This window comes from Puma concolor, chromosome E1 (genome assembly GCF_028749965.1).
Source record: "Puma concolor isolate L17-30 chromosome E1, mPumCon1.1.hap2, whole genome shotgun sequence".
NCBI lineage: Eukaryota > Metazoa > Chordata > Mammalia > Carnivora > Felidae > Puma > Puma concolor.
Genome location: NC_141680.1, coordinates 45,212,004 through 45,235,933, shown reverse-complemented (window position 1 = coordinate 45,235,933; position 23,930 = coordinate 45,212,004). Strand labels below are relative to the sequence as shown.

The 23,930-nt window shown below is 40.9% G+C and overlaps 1 protein-coding gene and 1 long non-coding RNA gene across 2 annotated transcripts; both read left to right on the top strand.

Moving 5' to 3' along the window:
- The first annotated feature begins 66 nt into the window (after window positions 1–66).
- On the top strand, window positions 67–2,704 carry LOC147574417 (uncharacterized). Its single transcript, XR_015243667.1, has 2 exons — window positions 67–1,819; window positions 2,441–2,704. It is a non-coding gene; the product is annotated as an uncharacterized LOC147574417 (long non-coding RNA).
- Window positions 2,705–3,151: 447 nt separating this feature from the next.
- On the top strand, window positions 3,152–23,042 carry LOC147574416 (leucine-rich repeat-containing protein 37A2-like). Its single transcript, XM_086685468.1, is given in 9 exon segments — window positions 3,152–3,164; window positions 14,919–15,331; window positions 15,334–15,922; window positions 15,925–16,229; window positions 16,612–16,713; window positions 20,893–20,942; window positions 22,481–22,535; window positions 22,615–22,757; window positions 22,859–23,042. Coding segments are annotated over 8 exon segments (1,644 nt in total). The 3' UTR covers window positions 22,732–22,757; window positions 22,859–23,042.
- The last annotated feature ends 888 nt before the right edge of the window (window positions 23,043–23,930 follow it).

Sequence of the window (23,930 nt, the reverse complement as noted above, 5' to 3'; positions counted from 1 at the left end):
TGGCTGCATAACTCTTCATAGTCTTTCTTAATAGGGAGCCGGGGGTGGGCGCGGGGTGGAGGGGGGAGGGGAGCAGTGGGCAGGGGAAGACACACACGTGGAAGAGCTTACTTGCACAGAGCCCACCAGTAAGCTTGTAGGTATGAATGCCATTGTTATTGTTTCAAAGCCAAAGGACATTCAGAGCCTCAAGGTTGAGGAACTGTGTTTAACCAGACATGTGACACTCACGTTCTTTCTCTTCATAACATTGTCTGACTGGATATTAACTAGTGTTACACAAACCCGACATGTTAATGGGCCTGAAAAAACGTAGAAGAATGGGCTGGAATAGGAAGAATAGGGGAGTTTCCAAGGCAGGAACAAAAACGCATGGCTCCCAGCCGCACCGCTAACTCCCTCTGACCTCCGTTGTGGAAGAGTTTGAATCTTCGCTCCCCTTTTCTCCACCTACTAACATGTTTATCTTCTGGCAACTGGTTCTCTATTTATCACAACGTGGTTCTTTTTTTTTTTTTTTTTTTCAAATTGAGATATAGAATATGCATAATAGAATATGCAACGTTATAAAGTATATAGTGCAATGGTATACTTTGATAGACAGTAATCACTGCTAATTCCAGAACATTGTCATCACCCCCCTCAAAAGAAATACCATACCCATCAGCCTTTACTCCCCATTCTCCCCTCCCCCCAGGCCCCTGGCAACAACTAATTTACCTTCTGCCCCTATGGATTTGCCTATTCTGGACATTTCATCGAAATGTGTGTCTAGTTTCTTTCACATAGCTTGTTGGCTTCAAGATTTATCCGGTTGTAGCATGTTTCAGTACTTCATTCTTTTTTTTAATGTTTATTTATTTTTGAAAGAGAGCGCCCACACAAGCGGGGAAGGGGCAGAGGGAGAGGGGGACAGAGGATCCAAAACCACAGAGCCTGATGTAGAGCTCGAACTCATGAACTGTGAGATGACGACCTGAGCCAAAGTCAGATGCTTAACCGACTGAGCCACCCAGGTGCTCCAATCACATTTTGTTCATCCATTCATGAGTTATTGGACATTTGGATTATTTTGACTTTTTGGCTCTTATGAATAATGCTGCTATGAGTATTCATGTGCAAGTTTTTGTGTGGTCATATGTTTTTAATTCTCTTGGGTACGTACCTAAGAGTGGAATTGCTGGGTCATGTAGTAACTCTATATTTAACCCTTTTGAGGAACTGCCAAACTGTTTTCCACAGTGACTGCACCATCTTACATTCCCACCAATGTATGAAGATTCTGGTTTCCCCAAATCTTGCTACCACTTATCATTGTCTCTCTGTTCGATCATAGCCATCTTAGTGAGTGTAGAGTAGTATCTCATTGTAGCTTTGATTTCTATTTCCCTAATGACCTAAGACATTGAGCATCTTTTCATGTGCTTATTGGCCATTCATGTATTTTCTTTGGCGAAATGTCTCTTCAAATCCTTTACCCATTTAAACATTAGATTATTTGTCTTTTTCCTGAGTTTTAAGAGTTCTTTATATATTCTGGATATTCTGGATACTAGACTTGTATCAGACATATGATAGTTTTGGGTTGTTTTTTTATTTTTAAATAAAGTCCAGCTTACCTATTTTTCCTTTGGTTTGTTGTGCTTTTTGTGTCATGTCTAAGAAACTGTTGCCTAAATCCAAGGTCATAAAGATTTCTCTCCTGAGAGTTTTATAGCTTGAGCTCTTCCATTTAGGTCTTTGACTCATTTTGAGTTAATATTTATATATGGTGTGAAGTGTAGGAATCCAACTCCATTATTTTGTATGGGGATATACGGTTGTCCCAGCATCATTTGAAAACACTAGTCTTCCCACATTGAATGGTGTTGGCACCCTTGTTGAAAATCAGTGGGCCATAAATGTGAGGATTTATTCCTGGACTGTCAGTTCTGTTCCATCAGCTTACATGTCTGTTCTTATGCCAGTACCACACCGTGATTACTGTAGTTTTGAAGTAGGTTTTGAAACCAGGGCGTGTGAGTCTCCCCATTTGGTTGTTCTTTGTCAAAATCGTTTTGGAGCCCCTGGGTAGCTCAGTTGGTTAAGTGGCCGGCTCTTGATTTCAGCTCAGGTCATGACCTCACGGTTTGTGAGATGGAACCCCGTGTTGCCATCTGCACTGACAGCATGGAGCCTGCTTGGGATGCTCCCTCTCTTTCTCCCTCTGCCCCTCCCCTGCTCACACTTTTCCCCACTCACACTCGCTCATGTTTGCTCTTCTGCACGGGTGTGTATGCTCGCTGTCTCTCAAAATGAATAGATAAACTTTTTTTTTTTTTAAAGATCATTTTGGGCTATTCTCGGTCCCTTGAATTGACATACAGATTTTAGAATTAGCTTGCCAATATTTGGAAAGAAGTCAGTTGGGGTTTTGATAGGGATTATACTGAAACCACAGTTCAATCTGGGGTATAGTGCCATTTTAACAATATTTTCCTCTGATCCGTGAACATGGCATATCTTTACATTTATTTCAATCTTCTTTAATTTCTTTCAACAACGTTTTGTGGTTTTTAGTGTGATTCTTGCACTTCTTTGGTTAAATGTTTTCCTAAGTATTTTATTCTTTTGAGTACTGTTATACATGGAATTGTTTTCTTAATTTCATTTTTGGAATAGTCATTGCTGATGTATAGAAATAAAGCTAATTTTTACATATCGATCTTGTGTCCTGTAACCTTGCTGAACTCATTTATTAGTGCTAAGGTTTTTTTTCTACATTCCCAGGAATATGTCTTGTGGTCTTCTAGTTACCCAGGAAGATGTTGGAGCATTTCAAAGTCCCTATGGACATCTCATTTCTCAGCTTTTCCCTTTTAGGCTTTTTGTTTAGGCTATTTTTTGTCTTGTGATCAATTGCCTCACATAGCTGCCAGATTAAAACATTTATCTATAATTGTTTTCAAAAAAATGCCCCTTGGGAAGAGGCTATTTTAGCACTGTGCAGTTCTCAGTGAGGTCAAGGGCAAGGCTTTCAAGTGAAGTTTTTTAGGGACCCCACTAGACAGGTAAAACAATGACAGTTTGTTCTTTGGGAATGAGGCTTTAAGGAACTTCAGCTCCATTTTGTTCCCCTGGGATGCGGGCAATTTTTAAGGCTATCATCAGGATGGAGAGCAGAGGTTGAGGACAAGTTAAAACAACAGAGCTCACTGTTCTTATAGAAATTAGTAATTTTTTCTTTAATACATGCTCTCCGGGTTGCTGCAAGCCCATTGGTTAAAATTTCCAAAGTTCTGAGAAAGTTGATTTTGACCATTTTTGCTAGTTGTTGTTGTTGTTGTTGTTGTTGCTTTTACGGAAGGATGAATTTTCAGACGTCCTTCCTTTCTCATTTTCACTGATTCACCTGTAACAGGGCTTTAAAATCTCTAAAGTCTCAGGGCACCTGGGTGGCTCAGTTAACTGCCTGACTCTTGATTTCGGCTCAGGTCATGATCTTGCGGTCATGGGATCAAGCCCCATGTCAGGCTCTGCACTGGGCATGGAGCCTGCTTGGGATTCTCTCTCTCTCTCTTCCTCTGCCTCTCCTGCACTCATACTCTTGTACTCTCTCTCTCAAAAAATAGAATAAAAAAATAAGAAATGAAATCTCTAAAGTCTCAATGATCACAGGCTAATTAAATACTTAATCATGGGAGATGATTAGAGGAAAGGAATAAAAGTAGAAAATGTAATTCTTAGAGAAGCTCTCCCAGATGGAGAGATGAAGTTCAGCAAAGTGTTTCTATATTTAATGCTCTCAAAGTTAAGTTTAAGGTAACGGCTATTTTAAACCCCCTTTTTTTCATACAATTTAAATACAGGCTTTGGAGTCAGAACTGAGTTCAGATTCCATCTCTGCTTCTTGACTGGCTTGACAAACTGGGACAAATTATACAACCTCTCTGTACTTCAGTTTCCTCACTTGTAAAATGGGGTAATGATGTGTCTATCACATAAGGTTATTGTGAGGTTTAAATGTGAAATGCTGATCACAGATGCCCCATAGCTCAATAGTATCGGTTGTGATGATTATCCTTATAATTTTGCAAAAGTACAGTGATGATTCTTGAGCAGAGTCAACCTAAAGGCAGATTTTCTTTTCTTTCTTCCTGTTTCCTTCACTTTATTTTTGCTGTAAAGAACTGAGAAGAAAATCTACTCAGCATTTTGGAATAAAAACTTGTGTCAAGCAGTGACAAAATGTTATTTATTCAACAAGCCTTCACTAAGTAACTAGTAAATAACAAGCACTCTGTCAGGCACAGGGACAAAAATGACAATAGAGTATGGTCCCTGCCCTCAGGGAGCTGGCAGTCCAGCAGATGGATAAGGAAACGGGATCATATGCCACCTAACAAAGGCTGTCATAGGAGAATGAATACAAATGGTGGGGGTATAGCTTTCACCATTTCCTCTTAGATTAATCCCTTTGTCTTTAGCCCCCAAACTGAGGAATTGGTCCTATTTTTGTCTTTAACCGGGTGTTTTAAACTGTGGAATTTTTTACATTTCTAGAGATAAAGGAAAAGCACCTAGAATTATAGAGGACACTAGAAACAGTATTTCCTACAGAGCCTGGGCTTCCTACCAGCATAGTCACTTCTAGGGTTTTCAGCCCAAAAAGTTCTTTGGCATATCTTTGCTTTGCTGTCCACGTAAAAAAAAAAAAAAAAAAAAAAAAAATTTTTTTTCTCTTTCTGTTCTCCACTTTATCGTCCAGAGAGCTGGGTAGTTCCCAAAGGAAGAGTGCTTTACAGATTCTAAGGGTGATTTATAGGCAAAGGCAGAAAATGATTAGTTTTAACCTTCCAGTTCCATACCCCCAAAATGAACATAAACTTTCATGGTAGTCATTACTGGAAATGCAGATCATTTTAATTCCATTGCATTTTTCAGAATTATCAGCCGTAACCCTCTGTCAGCTGTTGAAGATTCCTATCTTTTTAAGTTGCCAGCATTAAAATATTTGTAAGTATTGCAACAATCTCATGGCTCATGAGATGATTTCTGATCTTTTTTGTTGTCATCAAAAGATTAAGTATTTTGCGTTTTGGTTAAAAAGTCCTAATTTAAGTTTTAACTGGGTTATTGAAATAAGCATTATTAGCAAAGAAAAAACGTATATGGGCAAGATAGCCTGCAGAGGAAGGCGTAGTAGTGAAGAACACATAAGAGACATGGGACTTGCAGATGTAGGTAGAAATACCATTTATCTCAAAGTGGAAAGTGGAGTAAGGTGTATATTAAAAGAAAAAAAGACTAATCAAGAGAGGTGGATGCAATTGAGAATGAAAATGAGGATAAGAGTAAAAAGGATTGTACTGTTGAGCACCAAGGTGATTAATTTGATGATGCACATAAAATGTCTTCATTGGGAGTTTTCTGAAATTATTGTCCATAGCAAGAAAACTCTTGAGCTGACTTGACAAAGAAGCCAGAATTGAAGTAACCACATGTTGTTAAGTATCTTTTTAGGTACAGAATTTTTATCCTTGGGTTCAAATCACGCATGTTTGGGCTTTCTCCTTCAGAGACATGGGATCAACACAGGTGTCACTTACAACAGTTGAGAGCATCCTCATGATGACCCTTGAATTTGGAAACACTGTAAGTTGATTTTTCTTATGTGTATTTTCACTTAGTTGTTGATTTAGATTTGTTTTATTGTCTTCCTAAGTCAGATTTATTGAGGTATAAAATTTACTCTTTTTAAGCGTACAGTTTGATGAGTTTTGACAAACGTGTACTTATGTAAGCACCACCACATTTGAGACGTAGACCATTCTGTCACCCCAAAAGGCCCCTATGTGCCTTTGCAGCCAATCCCCTTTTGTCACCACCAGCCCTGGCAACCACCAACCTAATTTTTGTCCCTATAGTTTTGCCTTCTCCACAGTGTCTTATAAATGAAATCATACAAGGGGCACCTGGGTGGCTCGGGCAGTTAAGCGTCCGACTTCAGCTCAGGTCATGATCTCGCGGTTCGTGAGTTCAAGCCCTGCATCGGACTCTGTCCTGACAGCTCAGAGCCTGGAGCCTGCTTCGGATTCTGTGTCTCCCTGTCTCTCTACCCCTTCCCCATTTGCCCTCCATCTCTCTCTCTCTCTCTCAAAAATAAATGAACATTAAAAAAAATAAATAAATGAAATCATACAGTATGCAGTCTTCTGTGATTGGTTCCTTTCAGCATAATCCTTTTGAGATTCATCCATGTGTTTTTTTAACTTTTTTAACGTTTATTTATTTTTGAGAAACAGAGAGCATAAGCAGGAGAGGGGGAGAGAGAGAGAGAGAGAGAGAGAGAGAGAGAGAGAGAGAGACAGACACACACAGAACCCGAAGCAGGCTCCAGGCTCTGTCAGCGCAGAGCCCAATACAGGGCATGAACCTGCGGAACATGAGATCATGGCCTGAGCCAAAGTCGGTCACTTATCTGACTGAGCCACCCAGGCACCCCAGAGACTCATCCATGTGTTTGCACATGTCAGTAGTTCATTTCCTTTTTATTGCCGAGTAGTATTGCAGTTGTGAGGATATACCAGTTTGTTTATGCGTTCATCAGTTAATGGGCATTTGAGTTGTTTCTAGCTTTTTGGCCTTTATGAATAAAGTTGCTTAAAACACTTACATGCAGGTCTTCGTATGAGCATATGTTTTCATTGGGGGAGGGGGGGAGGGGGTAAAATACCTAATGGCAGGATTGCTACATCATATGCTAAGTGTATATTTAACTGTTTAAGAAACTGCTTACCTGTTTTCTAAAGTGGATGTACCATTTTGCATTCCAGCCTGCAGTATATGAGATCTTCTATCTATCCTTTCTTCTAATGTCTTGATCTATTTTTCATAAGGTGAATGTTGGCCTTAAAATTGAGTTGGGAAGTAGTCCCCTCTCTTCAATTCTCTAGTACAGTTTGTGCAGAATTGGCATTATGTTTTCCTTAAATGTTTGCTAGAATTCACCAGTGAAGCCATGTGGGCTTGAAGCTTTCTTTGTGAGAAAGTGTTAAACTACAGATTTTATTTTTGTAATAGTGCTACTTAAATTACATACTTATTTTTTGGAGTAGTTCATGTCTTTCAGGGAATCTATTTCATCTTGAAGTTATTGACATAAAGTATTTTATAATGTTCCCTTATTATCCTTTTAGTATCTGTAGAATTGTAGTGATGTCATTCCTCTCATTTTTGATATTGATAATTTGTGTCTTCTCTTGTCTTTTCTTGATAAATCTGGCCAGAAGTTTATCAGTTTTACTTATCTTCTCTAAAAAGTGCCTTTTCATTACACTGACTTCTCTATTTTTGTTTTCCTTTTTAAAAATTTCTGCTTTGATCTTCATCATTCCATTTTCTCTCCTTACTCAGTGATGAATTTCCTTTTCTTTTTCTAGTTTCTTCAAAGTGGACAATGGGGGGGGGGGGGGGGGGCGCCTGGGTGGCGCAGTCGGTTAAGCGTCCGACTTCAGCCAGGTCACGATCTCGCGGTCCGTGAGTTTGAGCCCCGCGTCGGGCTCTGCGCTGATGGCTCGGAGCCTGGAGCCTGTTTCCGATTCTGTGTCTCCCTCTCTCTCTGCCCCTCCCCCGTTCATGCTCTGTCTCTCTCTGTCCCAAAAATAATAAATAAACGTTAAAAAAAAAAAAAAAAACTTAAAAAAAAAAAGTGGACACTGGGGAAGATGAATACTATATGAGCAACATCCCACATGTTGACATGTGTTTTCAGTTTCAGTCGGTACAAAATCGTTTTTAATATCCATTTTGACTTATTTGACCAATAGGGTTCCTTAGGAGTGTGTTGGTTAGTTTCTAAATATTTGGAGATTTTACAGATCTGTTAATTTGTTATTTAATTCCATTGTGGTCACAGAACAATATGTTGGATGACTGAAATCCTTTTAAATTTATTGAGGCTTGTTTTATAGCCAATGAATTCTGGTAATAGATGAGAATATGGTCTATTTTGATAAATATTATGTGCCCACTTGAAAAAAAATATGTAGTCTGCTGATTTGGTGTGGAGTATTCTATAAATGTCAACTAGGTCAAGTAGGTTGGTAGTATTTTTCAAGTCTGATGTATCATTACTCATTTTCTATATATTTTTTCTGTCAATTATTGAGAGAGGGATATTGAAATCTCCAACTATAATTGTGTACTTTTGTGTCTCTCTTTCCTATTCTCCTTAATATATTTGGAAGTTCTATTATCAGATACATAAATTTTTAAGTTATGTCTTTTCTATTAGTTGACATTTCTATCACAATGGAATAACCTCATTTATCCCTGGTAATATCTTCGCTTTGAAATTGACTTTGTCCTATAGTAAATATAGCCACTCAAGGTTTCGTTTGATTAGTGTTAGCAAAGCATAATTTCTTCCATATTTTTAACCTACTTATATCTTTGTATTGAAGATGAATCTTATAGACAGCATATAGTTGGCTTTTGCTTTTTTATCCAGTATGACAACTCTATCTTTTAATTAGGTGATTGCACCATTTATAGTTAATGTAATTATTTATAGGATTACATTTAAAGCTACTGTCTACTCTTTCTATGTATCCCATCTGTTCTTTGTTTCTTTTCTTTTTCTTTTTCTTCCTGCTCTTCGGTTGATTTAGTACGTTTTATTATTTTTTGGTGGGGGGATAAATAGTTACAACTCAGGTTTTGTTATTTTAGTAGCTGTTTAATGGTTTGTAGTGTTCATGTTTAACTTATCACAGTCTATCTTCAAATGATATGATATGATTTCATGAATAGTATAAGAACCTTACAATAAATAGTGTACTTCCATTGTTCCCCTCCTGACCTTTGTGCTATTGTTTTCATACGTTTTACTTTTAGCACACCATATTATTTTTTTTGTTTAAATAGTCAATTATCTTTTTTTATTTTTTATTTTTGAGAGAGACAGAGTGCAAGTGGGGGAGGGGCAGAGAGAGAGGGAGACACAGAATCTGAAGCAGGCTCCAGGCTCTGAGCTGTAGACACAGAGCCTGATGTGGGGCCTGAAATCACAGACTATGAGATCATGACCTGAGCTGAAGTCAGATGCTTAACTGACTGAGCCACCTGGGTGCCCCTCAATTATCTCTTTTATTGAAGTATATATAGATCATGTAATATTAAATTAGTTTCAGGTGTACAACACAGTGATCTTTTATATACATTATGAAATGCTCACCACAATAAGTATATTACAGTATTATTGACGATATTCCCTATGCTGTACTTTTCATCTGGTGACTTATTTATTTTATAACTGCAAGTTTGTACCTCTTAACCCTTTTCACTCATTTTGTCCATATCCCTAGTTTGTTCTCCATATTTACAAGTGTTTTCTCTTTTTTGTTGTTGTTTATTCATTCATTTGGTTTTTTGTTTATTTTTTGTTTATTTTTTACCTTGTTTTATATTTTATTTTTTATTTATTTATTTTTTTAATATATGAAATTTATTGTCAAATTGGTTTCCATACAACACCCAGTGCTCATCCCAAAAGGTGCCCTCCTCAATACCCATCACCCACCCTCCCCTCCCTCCCACCCCCCATCAACCCTCAGTTTGTTCTCAGTTTTTAACAGTCTCTTATGCTTTGGCTCTCTCCCACTCTAACCTCTTTTTTTTTTTTTTTCCTTCCCCTCCCCCATGGGTTTCTGTTAAGTTTCTCAGGATCCACATAAGAGTGAAATCATATGGTATCTGTCTTTCTCTGTATGGCTTATTTCACTTAGCATCACACTCTCCAGTTCCATCCACGTTGCTACAAAAGGCCATATTTCATTTTTTCTCATTGCCACGTAGTATTCCATTGTGTATATAAACCACAATTTCTTTATCCATTCATCAGTTGATGGACATTTAGGCTCTTTCCATCATTTGGCTATTGTTGAGAGTGCTGCTATAAACATTGGGGTACAAGTGCCCCTATGCATCAGTACTCCTGTGTCCCTTGGATAAATTCCTAGCAGTGCTATTGCTGGGTCATAGGGTAGGTCTATTTTTAATTTTCTGAGGAACCTCCACACTGCTTTCCAGAGCGGCTGCACCAATTTGCATTCCCACCAACAGTGCAAGAGGGTTCCCGTTTCTCCACATCCTCTCCAGCATCTACAGTCTCCCGATTTGTTCATTTTGGCCACTCTGACTGGCGTGAGGTGATATCTGAGTGTGGTTTTGATTTGTATTTCCCTGATAAGGAGCGACGTTGAACATCTTTTCATGTGCCTGTTGGCCATCCGGATGTCTTCTTTAGAGAAGTGTCTATTCATGTTTTCTGCCCATTTCTTCACTGGGTTATTTGCTTTTCGGGTGTGGAGTTTGGTGAGCTCTTTATAGATTTTGGATACTAGCCCTTTGTCCGATATGTCATTTGCAAATATCTTTTCCCATTCCGTTGGTTGCCTTTTAGTTTTGTTGGTTGTTTCCTTTGCTGTGCAGAAGCGTTTTATCTTCATAAGGTCCCAGTAATTCACTTTTGCTTTTAATTCCCTTGCCTTTGGGGATGTGTCGAGTAAGAGATTGCTACGGCTGAGGTCAGAGAGGTCTTTTCCTGCTTTCTCCTCTAAGGTTTTGATGGTTTCCTGTCTCCCATTCAGGTCCTTTATCCATTTTAAGTTTATTTTTGTGAATGGTGTGAGAAAGTGGTCTAGTTTCATTCTTCTGCATGTTGCTGTCCAGTTCTCCCAGCACCATTTGTTAAAGAGACTGTCTTTTTTCCATTGGATGTTCTTTCCTGCTTTGTCAAAGATGAGTTGGCCATACGTTTGTGGGTCTAGTTCTGGGGTTTCTATTCTATTCCATTGGTCTATGTGTCTGTTTTTGTGCCAATACCATGCTGTCTTGATGATGACAGCTTTGTAGTAGAGGCTAAAGTCTGGGATTGTGGTGCCTCCTGCTTTGGTCTTCTTCTTCAAAATTACTTTGGCTATTCGGGGCCTTTTGTGGTTCCATATGAATTTTAGGATTGCTTGTTCTAGTTTCGAGAAGAATGCTGGTGCAATTTTGATTGGGATTGCATTGAATGTGTAGATAGCTTTGGGTAGTATGGACATTTTGACAATATTTATTCTTCCAATCCATGAGCAGGGAATGTCTTTCCATTTCTTTAAATCTTCAATTACCTTCATAAGTTTCCTATAGTTTTCAGCATGCAGATCTTTTACATCTTTGGTTAGATTTATTCCTAGGTATTTTATGCTTCTTGCTGCAATTGTGAATGGGATCAGTTTCTTTATTTGTCTCTCTGTTGCTTCATTGTTAGTGTATAAGAATGCAACTGATTTCTGTACATTGATTTTGTATCCTGCAACTTTGCTGAATTCATGTATCAGTTCTAGCAGACTTTGGTGGAGTCTATCGGATTTTCCATGTATAATATCATGTCATCTGCAAAAAGCGAAAGCTTGACTTCATCTTTGCCAATTTTGATGCCTTTGATTTCCTTTTGTTGTCTGATTGCTGATGCTAGAACTTCCAGCACTATGTTAAACAACAGCGGTGAGAGTGGGCATCCCTGTCGTGTTCCTGATCTCAGGGAAAAAGCTCTAGTTTTTCCCCGTTGAGGATGATGTTAGCTGTGGGCTTTTCATAAATGGCTTTTATGATCTTTAAGTATGTTCCTTCCATCCCGACTGTCTCAAGGGTTTTTATTAAAAAAGGGTGCTGGATTTTGTCAAAGGCCTTTTCTGCATCGATTGACAGGATCATATGGTTCTTCTCTTTTTTTTTTTTTGTTAATGTGATGTATCACGTTGATTGATTTGCGAGTGTTGAACCAGCCCTGCACCCCAGGAATGAATCCCACTTGGTCATGGTGAATAATTCTTTTTATATGCCGTTGAATTCGATTTGCCAGTATCTTATTGAGAATTTTTGCATCCATATTCATCAGGGATATTGGCCTGTAGTTCTCTTTTTTTACTGGGTCTCTGTCTGGTTTAGGAATCAAAGTAATACTGGCTTCATAGAATGAGTCTGGAAGTTTTCCTTCCCCTTCTATTTTTTGGAATAGCTTGAGAAGGATAGGTATTATCTCTGCTTTAAACGTCTGGTAGAACTCCCCTGGGAAGCCATCTGGTCCTGGACTCTTATTTGTTGGGAGATTTTTGATAACCGATTCAATTTCTTTGCTGGTTATGGGTCTGTTCAAGCTTTCTATTTCCTCCTGATTGAGTTTTGGAAGAGTGTGGGTGTTTAGGAATTTGTCCATTTCTTCCAGGTTGCCCAATTTGTTGGCATATAATTTTTCATAGTATTCCCTGATAATTGTTTGTATCTCTGAGGGATTGGTTGTAATAATTCCATTTTCATTCATGATTTTATCTATTTGGGTCATCTCCCTTTTCTTTTTGAGAAGCCTGGCTAGAGGTTTGTCAATTTTGTTTATTTTTTCAAAAAACCAACTCTTGGTTTCGTTGATCTGCTCTACAGTTTTTTTAGACTCTCTATTGTTTATTTCTGCTCTGATCTTTATTATTTCTCTTCTTCTGCTGGGTTTAGGCTGCCTTCGCTGTTCTGCTTCTATTTCCTTTAGGTGTGCTGTTAGATTATGTATTTGGGATTTTTCTTGTTTCTTGAGATCGGCCTGGATTGCAATGTATTTTCCTCTCAGGACTGCCTTCGCTGCGTCCCAAAGCGTTTGGATTGTTGTATTTTCATTTTCGCTTGTTTCCATATATTTTTTACTTTCTTCTCTAATTGCCTGGCTGACCCACACATTCTTTAGTAGGGTGTTCTTTAACCTCCATGCTTTTGGAGGTTTTCCAGACTTTTTCCTGTGGTTGATTTCAAGCTTCATAGCATTGTGGTCTGAAAGTATGCATGGTATAATTTCAATTCTTGTAAACTTATGAAGGGCTGTTTTGTGACCCAGTATATGATCTATCTTGGAGAATGTTGCATGTGCACTCGAGAAGAAAGTATATTCTGTTGCTTTGGGATGCAGAGTTCTAAATATATCTGTCAAGTCCATCTGATCCAATGTCTCATTCAGGGCCCTTGTTTCTTTATTGACCATGTGTCTAGATGATCTATCCATTTCTGTAAGTGGAGTGTTAAAGTTCCCTGCAATTACCACATTCTTATCAATAAGGTTGCTTATGTTTATGAGTAATTGTTTTATATATTTGGGGGCTCCGGTATTCGGCGCATAGACATTTATAATTGTTAGCTCTTCCTGATGGATAGACCCTGTAATTATTATATAATGCCCTTCTTCATCTCTTGTTACAGCCTTTAATTTAAAGTCTAGTTTGTCTGATACAAGTATGGCTACTCCAGCTTTCTTTTGGCTTCCAGTAGCATGATAAATAGTTCTCCATCCCCTCACTCTCAATCTAAAGGTGTCCTCAGGTCTAAAATGAGTCTCTTGTAGACAGCAAATAGATGGGTCTTGTTTTTTTATCCATTCTGATACCCTATGTCTTTTGGTTGGCGCATTTAATCCATTTACATTCAGTGTTATTATAGAAAGATACGGGTTTAGAGTCATTGTGATGTCTGTATGTTTTATGCTTGTAGCGATGTCTCTGGTACTTTGTCTCACAGGGTCCCCCTTAGGATCTCTTGTAGGGCTGGTTTAGTGGTGACAAATTCCTTCAGTTTTTGTTTGTTTGGGAAGACCTTTATCTCTCCTTCTATTCTAAATGACAGACTTGCTGGATAAAGGATTCTCGGCTGCATACTTTTTCTGTTTAGCACACTGAAGATCTCGTGCCAATTCTTTCTGGCCTGCCAAGTTTCAAAAGAGAGATCAGTCACGAGTCTTATAGGTCTCCCTTTATATGTGAGGGCACGTTTATCCCTTGCTGCTTTCAGAATTTTCTCTTTATCCTTGTATTTTGCCAGTTTCACTATGATATGTCGTGCAGAAGATCGATTCAAGTTACGTCTGAAGGGAGTTCTCTGTGCCTCTTGGATTTCAATGCCTTTTTCCTTCCCCAGTTCAGGGAAGTTCTCAGTTATAATTTCTTCAAGTACCCCTTCAGCACCTTTCCCTCTCTCTTCCTCCTCTGGGATACCAATTATGCGTATATTATTTCTTTTTAGTGTATCGCTCAGTTCTCTAATTTTCCCCTCATACTCCTGGATTTTTTTATCTCTCTTTCTCTCAGCTTCCTCTTTTTCCATAACTTTATCCTCTAGTTCACCTATTCTCTCCTCTGCCTCTTCAATCCGAGCTGTCGTCGTTTCCATTTTGTTTTGCATTTCGTTTAAAGCGCTTTTCAGCTCCTCGTGACTGTTCCTTAGTCCCTTGATCTCTGTAGCAAGAGATTCTCTGCTGTCCTCCATACTGTTTGCAAGCCCAGCGATTAATTTTATGACTATTATTCTAAATTCACTTTCTGTTATATTATTTAAATCCTTTTTGATCAGTTCATTAGCTGTTGTTATTTCCTGGAGATGCTTCTGAGGGGAATTCTTCCGCTTGGTCATTTTGGGTAGTCCCTGGAGTGGTGAGGACCTGCAGGGCGCTTCCCCTGTGCTGTGGTGTATAACTGGAGTTGGTGGGCGGGGCCGCAGTCCGACCTGATGTCTGCCCCCAGCCCACCGCTGGGGCCACAGTCAGACTGGTGTGTGCCTTCTCTTCTCCTCTCCTAGGGGCGGGATTCACTGTAGGGTGGCGTGGCCCATCTGGGCTACTTGCACACTGCCAGGCTTGTGATGCTGGGGATCTGGCGTATTAGCTGGGGTGGGTAGGCGTATTAGCTGGGGTGGGCAGGAGGGGCAGGCTTAGCTCGCTTCTCCTTAGGTGATCCACTTCAGGAGGGGCCCCTCTTCTGTGGGCCTCTCATCTGCGCTTGGCTCCGGAGACTCCGTTCTGCTAATCCTCTGGCGGCTTTCTGGGTTATTTAGGCAGGTGTAGGTGGAATCTAAGTGATTAGGTCCCAAGTTTAAATGTCAAATCTTTCCAAAGAAATTGGAAACTGCCCAACCGCAGGAGAAGAGCCTAGACGAGGTTGAGAGTGTGGGGAAAAAGTTCCTGAGAGTGAACAAGGTCATCAAGGGCCCAAAGGGCATACGGAAAAGGCACTTAAAAGAACTGAGACGTCAGAACATCCAGAGGAAACAGAACGCCCAGCCGTCTGTGGAGAACATGGCCAAGGAAAGAAGGCTCAGGAGACCATCCCCAGGGGAGCTTCACGTGGCGCACAGGCCCAGCAAATTAATGGGAAGCTCCTTCAATACAGAGCCTTCGTTCGTAGAGGAGCACAAGGCAGCGGTCTCTTCTTTCCTGAAGCAATACTCTTTGGGCAGGCCTTCTGCCACCCCCGCTCTAAAATCCCCACCTGACGTGAAAAAAAAAAATCAAAAGACTTCATGTACAGCGTTTTTGTTTTAGAAGATGCAAATGCTAGAGTTAGAAATATGAAGGCTTTCGGGCCAGCCTCACACCCCAGAAAAACACACCGCTTTCATAAAAGTCGCTCCCATGTGGTCCACAGAACACCCTAGGCCAAACTGAATCGAAAGTCCAGAAAGGAAAGTTCACTCAGTAATAGACAGCTGCTTGCAAAGAGGCCTCCATCCTCTGCAGTCAGGAGCCTCATAAATTCCCCTTCACGAGAGGATTTTTCATCTCCGGGAGAACTGAGTCCTCAGAAAAATCCTTTTCCAGAATTATTTGCTCCTTCAGGAACTTACAGAGAAAACACTACTGCAGAGAACGCTACTGCCCAAAATGTTTCTGACGAAAATATTTCTACAGGAAACACTACTGTGCCAGCACAAACCCTCCCTGAATTCACAAACCGTAAGAATCTTTCCACTGCTAATTCTACTGTTACTGCAGACAACTCTATGCCGACCGTTAAACAAACCAATGATACACAATGGGAATACCACAATGCGGGCACTGGCTTGCCCCCAAAAGCCACAGGCTTCACTGTGTCAAAGGTGATCTGTTTGAAATTCCGTTAAACCAGCAGCTACAGTCCCTCATCCCCAACAATGACGTGAGAAGCCTCATTTCTCATGTTATCCGGACTTTGAAAATGGACTGCTCCGAGACCCACATGCAGCTGGCCTGTGCCAAGCTCATCTCCAGAACAGGCCTCCTGATGAAGCTTCTCAGCGAGCAGCAAGAAGTAAAGGTGTCCAAGGCAGAGTGGGATACGGACCAATGGGAAAATGAGAACTATATCAGTGAGAGCACAGAAGTCCAGAGTGAACAGAGAGGGCAGGAGTCAAGGGAGGTGAGGATAAATCCCAAAATGTGGGGTCTCGACATTTAGGTGGTTTAGGACATGGACCCAAGCACAAGGACCAGGGGCTCCTAGTCCGGGTCTTGTCTTGGCCACATAATTTTGCCTAAGGCAATGATCTGCCACTTTGCTCATTCAGGAAACAGTGCCGCTGTTCCCAGAGTAGACAAAAAGAGGACCTAACATACAAGATACATAAATTCTTGAAGAAAATGCTAATGATTAAGATTACATATCACATTAGATTTGGTATATTCCTTAAGAACCTATAAGCGATTCATCGGAAAGAATGGGGTTTTAGAGTCGTTAAAGAATAGTTAACTTTCATCCTATCTCTGTTTTCTAAAAACATTGTTCTTTCCCTTTTTTTTAGCTCACAAAAGTTCCAGGCTATGGCTATAACAACAAACTCATCTTGGCAATATCTGTGACTGTAGTAGTGATGATTTTGATCATAGTTTTCTGTCTCATTGAGGTAAGGACAACAATTAATTCAGATTCCCAGACTATATTCCTTCTTTATAATAGATTCAGAACCCACAAACTGAAAATCAAAGCCACTTTCCCACCTATCACGACCTGATATCCCTCTTCAGTCTGGAGGAAGGAGATAGGCTTTGTCCTTTCATTGCAAAGTATATTCCAGGGATTTTAAAAGGAACCCCACTGCCGGGAGACATCTGTGGATTGTAACCAAGATAACAAGCCATTAGCTTGTTCTGAGACATTAGGTCTAAGAAGGCCACAGTTGACACGATAGTAAAATTTCTTCAACTCAAAAAAATTATGTCGATTCGATGCACTCACCAGTCATCCTCCTCCTACCACTGATTTCTTTCCTCGTTGGCTAAAATGATGAGAGAGAAATAGTCTTCACCTTCATGGAGCTATCAGTCATCTCGGAAGAAAGGGCATGGCTTAGAGATAAAAGTGTCATCTTGTTGATTAATTAGATGTACCTACAGCTCTCTCCTCCACTTCGCAAGGCATTGTGTAGACAGGTTCAGTTAAAACCCTGCAGCTAAAATCCTGCATCAGGCTACTCAAAGCTTGTCATAATTACAGTTGCCTATTCCTGGAGCTTGCCTGTTTACCTTTTATTCAATTATGTATGAATTGAATATATATTCAATATATTTATTCAAATATACATATGCTTATTATATATATATATGTATATGTATATATATATATGTATATATATATATATATATACATATATATATATTGCCATCTGTCATGGCAACCCTCCATTTCAGCCAAAGCAGCCCCCCACCATCCCCTAGTCAGACCATGCCCATTCCTACTTTTGTTGGTGACTTTGCCCACTTGAAATTCCTTTATTTCACTCTGCTGGTGGAAGTCCCATGAGCCTTCAAAAGCCAACTCGAGTTCATCTTTCTTCACAAAGCCTTCCCCGAATACTGTAATACTCCTGGACCTAGTCCTTCTGTGAGATTGTCACCATTTCTTAGGGTCTACAGTGACGCATTCCCCTCCCCTGATAACAAAAATATGCTAAACAGTTTGTTAAAAGGCAGCTCCTCAAGAGAGAAATATCAAGGTCATGGATCAGAGCAGAGATATGTAAGGCTTCCTGGTCTCTCAGACTCGAGTAAAGCCTGACTGGATGTATTAACTGCTAAGGAGAAACATGTCTGTCTTCTGGAGGGTTGGTCAGTAGTAAAGGCATAGAAATGGTGAGGAAGAGACCAACATGGGCAGTGCCCACCTAGCCTTGCCTAAGAGTAGAGATGGCACCTCAGGCAGCAGATGAGAGTCAGGCCCACCAGCTGGGCTGTGCCCGCGGGGCAGATGGATGGATCTAGCTACCTCAGTCCTTTCCATTAAACACTGGATTCAGCTAATTACTTTTCTTCCACTTCTCTTCTCACCAAATAGCCTTCTGATTATACTTCAGCGTGCCACAGAGGCCTGTCTCCACAGGAGGTAATGCCCAATCATGTAGACACAGATGCCCTATCTATGGAACGGATGTTTTCCTTATTGTCAAGTCTTGACCTGACATTCTGATTTTGATCAATCCTGTGACATTGGTGAGGTGATATTGCCTCCATGTAGAAAGAAGTGCGTTCTCTCTTGATGAGATCAGGGTCTGATTTCTCAGCCTAAGAGCCTAGGAACTAGCGTGGGGTCAGCTTACCATGACCTCTGGGAAGAGAAATCATTGGCCATTGTCCAGTCAGTACTCTGCATCTTGAGGTGGCCTGCAGCCTTTTGCTTTTGGGGAAGTTCTATAAACTCCTATTGCTGTTTTAAATTCCTATGTGGTTTAACCTTGTGTGTATATTTTTTTATGTGGTTTCATTATTTCCTCTCCCTACTTAGATGATACACTTTTTGAGGTCAGAGACCATGCAGTTTTTTTCCTGTAGTGGACAATAATGATGTTCAAAGGAAGAGATGAATGAGGCATTGTGTCAATTTCACAAGGAGGAATAATGCAACCTAATATTTATGTGAAGTAGCCTACAGAGTCCAGCAATAGACAGATCCGTGGGTGACTAGGACTTTTGAAATGTTACCTTTTAGAGGCGCCTGGGTGGCTCAGTTGGTTAAGCGTCCTACTTTGGCTCAGGTCATAATTTCATGGTTCAGGAGTTCGAGCCCTGTGTTGGGCTCTGTGCTGACAGCTCAGAACCTGGAGCCTGCTCTGGATTCTGTGTGTGTCTCTCTCTCTCTTTGCCCCTCTCTCACTCTTACTCTCTCTCTCTGTCACTCTCAAAAATAAATAAACATTGAAATGTTACCTTTTAGTATTCAAATCAGTGGACGAAAATAAATAAATGGTAGTAGAACAACTGCTTAATTATTTGGGAGGAAAATAACAACAGATCCCTATTTCTCACCTTAAAAAAACATATTTCAGTCAATGTAAAAAAAGAGAAACAAGAACCCGCCCAAGTATTAGAAGAAAATAGAATCAATACTTTTATGATCTTGTGGTGAGAAAAAGCTTTGTGACCTGATACCACATGCAGAAACATTTGATAGATTTGATCGTCTTGTCTGATTTATGCTTGGAATAAACCAGACATCTGATTTAATCCCCACAGTCCTGTGAGGATGATATCACCATCCTTCTTTCATACATAGAAGGGGATCAGCTTAAGGCCCCTGTGGCAAAACCCAAAGCAGAACCCAGCTGTGCCTGCAGTCAGCCTGTCTCCTATCCCACGGTTCCGTCTCCTTCACGATAAAAACACTGACAAATATTTGAAACATTGAAATTCAGTGAAAGCCCTTGAAAGGATGAATATATCTCATATGAAGAGAGTTTTATAAATCAACAGGAAGAGGACAAACAATCCAGGGGATCAAGGGGGCAAGGACTACGATGAACAGGAGGGTGTGGACAGTCCGTCACCATATCTGCCTCATGGCTTATGGGACATGGGTCTTGTTAACAAGGCCTTTTCGCCTCATGGTATAAAAACAGTCTCTGATATTTTCTTCTGTACTCTTATAATATTTGTTGTGATTTATTTATTTTTAATCTGTATGGAATCTGTGTGGTGTTTTGGTACGGTCGAGGTAGGGGATCTAACTTTTTTCCCTTACGTAAAGATCCAGTTACTTTAAAATCTTTTATTGAATGGTTCATTCTTTCTTCATGGATCTAAAATACTATTTTTATCTGGACTCTATTCTATCAATCTGGTTTTCTTTTCCTGTATCAGTATCACGCTACATACTTAACTGCAGTTGCTCCGTAAGAATGTATTTTAATGTCTGCTCTGTGATCTTCTTTTTCATACAGTTTGTAGCTATGCTTGCACATTTTCTCTACCAAATGTCAGCTGGCCAGTTTTTGTTTAAAAAACTGTCTTGGGATTTGAATGGGATTGCCTTGACTTTGTAGGTTAATTTGAAGGGAACTGACATCTTTACACTATTCTGGGAAAATAGTGTCTCACATCATGTATTCGTTTCTTCTTAATGTCCTTCAGAAGAGCTTTAGTGTTTTCATCTCATAGGTCTTACCCATTCTTTGCTAAGTTTATTCCTAGGTACTTTATGCCTTTTTATTGATCATTGTAAATGGGATAATTCTTCCGTTTTTTGATTAATTATTTATGGAACATAGGAAAGTCATTGAGGTTTACATGTTGATCTCTTGATTTTATATCTAGCCATCTTACTGAATTCTCATATTTCTTCCAATAAAATTTTAGTTGATTCTCTTGGGCCTTTTAGTTTGTCTGTAATTTCGTATGCAAATACGTCTTAGTTCTTCCTTTCCACGACTCCATTTTTTCCCAGTGCATCAGTTAGGACCTCCTCAACACCAATGAATAGAAGCAGTGATAACACACATCCTACTCTTGTCCTTGACTTTAAAACAGTGCTGCTGTTTAGGTTTCTGGTAGACACTTTTCTTTTCCTCCTCCCAAGAATTTTTATTAGGAATTATCTGTCGAATGTTATCTGAGACAGTCAGTAAAACGTATTACCAGCTGCACACAAGTTAGGTGTTATTGAAGAGTCAAAGGACTATTAAACAAATTCCTGTCCTAGGAAAAGTTATCCTCTCACTGGGTAGAGAAGACCTAAAATGCAAAGGAATGAATAAAGATTTGGAGGGAGTGGTTATTGTGATGGGTAACTGTGATCATGTTCTCTTCCAAAACAGATTCATTCTCATAGAGCAGCAGCCAAGGAAGGTAAAGAAGGAAGCTCAAGGTAAATATTAGTCTGGCAATCGTTAAAGTAGAATTTTAGAACTAGATTTTCAAACTCATCTATTTCAATCCCCTTGTTTTACAGCCAGGAAATCACCAAAGGCAGAAAGAATACATATTTGGCCTAATGCTTTGCCTGGATCCAGCAAAGTTAGCTGCCCAGCCAAACCCGAGTTAGAATGGGACTGGCACAGAGCACCTGCTCACTAGACCTTTAAAGAAAGATCGTGGGGGGACGGGGGTGGAAATGTTCAGACCCGTTGCTGCTGGCGGTGGGCATCGGGCCTGGCCACAGACCTTCTCAGAGGCTCTGGAGAAGGGATAGGGAGGGCCAAAAGTCGTGGGGTGAAGGGGCTAGTCTTCAAGCATGATGGAAGGTGGAATACATGAGTCCGTCCTATAGAGTGGGGGGGAGACTTCCTTCTTCCTCCTTCTGGTTTTCGAGGCCCCGCTCTCCATTCCCTTTATCCAGACCCAATAGAATTTGAACTGGGAGAGACCTTAGATAATCATTTATCTCTTCCTTTTATAATAATGAGATGGAGAAGGAGAAAAGGAAGATGTCTTGCCGGACGGTTGTATCACTAGTACCACTAGAACCAGAAAGAAGATGGTTCCTTTCCAGTTGGGCATGTCTCTGACTACACTGTTCTTGGGCTGTGAACTGCATTTTATGTCACAACTCAGTGCACACATACCGTATAGACATAAGTCCCTTCTAAAACAAACTTACCATACACTCTGATTCTTTCTGTTCTGTTTGAGTTTATTATTTATTTGGGGGGGGGGGAGCAGAGAGAGGGAGAGAGAGAGAGAGAGAGGGAGAGAGAATCCCAAGCAGGTTCTACACTATCAGCACAGAGCCAGACACAGGGCTCAATGTCACAATCTGTGAGATCATCACTTGAGGCAAAATCAAGACTTGGGCTGCTCACCTGACTGAGCCACCCAGGTACCCCCTATTCCGTTTGTATGCAAAAAGAGTATTTTGTGTTTTAGCGCTAGCCGTGTGTTTTAAGGTGATTTCACGACCCACTCCCTCATCTGCCTGCAGTGTGACAGTCAGTGAGCTAGATAACTGCTGGTTGGACTCAGGCATTCACTCGGTGCGATTCATCTCGTAAGGTAAAGCAGCTAGGAAAATGGAAACACCTCCCCACCCGCCAGCAAATGATGCCTGGGAGGCTAAGCCTGGCGGGGACGGATGTAAAATGCTTCTGGAGAGAGTTAGGTGCTTCTGCCGTGTGGTCACCCAGTTTGTTGACTGCACAAGGGCACTTGGCCAAGGGCCAGAAGGGGAGCAGGGTGAAAATCCTGCCTATACTTCATGTCAAGTTACATGCAAAGGTCTCCCAGGGACACTGTGGGGCCATTATGGACAGACACAGGACAATTCTGAAAGCCCAGCATGTATGGAATTATTTCTGAGATCCCAGGTCTGTGTTGATTTTGCTTGCTAATAAGACTGGAGAAATACATTGTGAGAGGCATGGAAAATGGTACGAATCACTAATTGTCTGTGTGTGTGTTTCCTTCAAGGGGCTTCTTTGGATCTCTGCTGCGTAAGAGATGCTCAAAGGAAAGTGACAGTCAGGTAAATCTGAGGAGGATAAAGTACCGTGGCTGGAGAAGGCAGGGGAAACGGACCTAACATTGTCCTTTCTGTTTTCTAGGAGGGCTTTTTCTGGAGAAGGCGGCCACTTTGGCTTAGGGACATGTACAGACCTCTCAATGCCACACGCAAGAAAAACATGGCACAGAAGCTACACGACAAGGATTCTTCTCATTAAGATGAGATTTTCCACATGGAACTAGGGTACGTGATTGGGGAAGATTTTCTCTAAAATGAGGCAATTATGAAGAGTTGAATTGTTCCTTTCGAGAGTCAAAGCCTTGGCATTCTTCTCCTTTTCCCAGGGAGCCTGGCAAAGCCACAGCAGAGAAGGCCACAGATTCCACTACTGAAGAGCTGGGTGACGAGAGTGAGACACTATGTGAGGTTGTCACAGAGTGAACGCCGTCCTGCCTCAGGCCACCTACAAAGTTTACTTTCCGATACTCGCTTCTCAGCATTGCTTATAAAATACTTTTTCTTCTCATATTGAAATGTATAAATCCATAACCAATTCTAGCCACGTGGTAAGGAACTAAAACGTAAACAGTTCAGAATTTATCTACAGACAACAGGGGCCACGGGCGAGAGAAGCAGGACTGAAGCCAGAGTCCCTCGTGGTAGCCAGGATTTCCGCAAGACACAAATGGGCAAAGTAGGGTGAATGGGGCGTCTTTCCCTCATTTCCCTGATACAGTCAGTCTCTGGAAACCGGACAACGTATCTTCAAGGGGCTTAGACTATTAAGTTCATTCACAGCTTATTCTGGTGCTCTCTCCCCTGGCTCACCAAATACCAGTTACTCACAACGCGCTTGACCCCCTGCCCGTAGAGGATCATCTCTTTCTGGCCCCTCCGTGAGGTCTTTGGGGTTGCCAGAGTATTTGGATCGCTGAGCCTACCTCCACTGTCGGGCTGAGGCCTGTCTGTCTTCCCAAGAGCTCAAACTCAGACACAAAATGTGTAGCGGGAAGTAGGGTGTTCCTCAACCTTACAAGCTAGTAGACAATTCCCATTGGGTTTTTGTGTTTGTTTTCTTTAAAAAAAAAAAAAGTCCCCACCCTCAGAGAGCTAGCAGGGAGATGCTGGAGGGTTAGAGTAAAGAATGTGTGAGAGCAGTAATCACCCAGGACTGCCCTGCTCAGGCCTTTATTTCAGAAAACTTATTGGTGGGGGCACTTCCTGTTCACCTGTACCACACTAGCCTCTGCTGACCCCACTGAGGGTCGGATGCGTGCGGCTGGGCTCTCTCCAGTTCAGCCCAGCACCGCACCTACCACTGCTTTCCTACCCAGCTCGGATCAGGGCTGCACGATTCCAAGAGATAATGCAGCACAACGTGCAGAAGACGCAAACATCCCTCCACTTCTGCAGAGG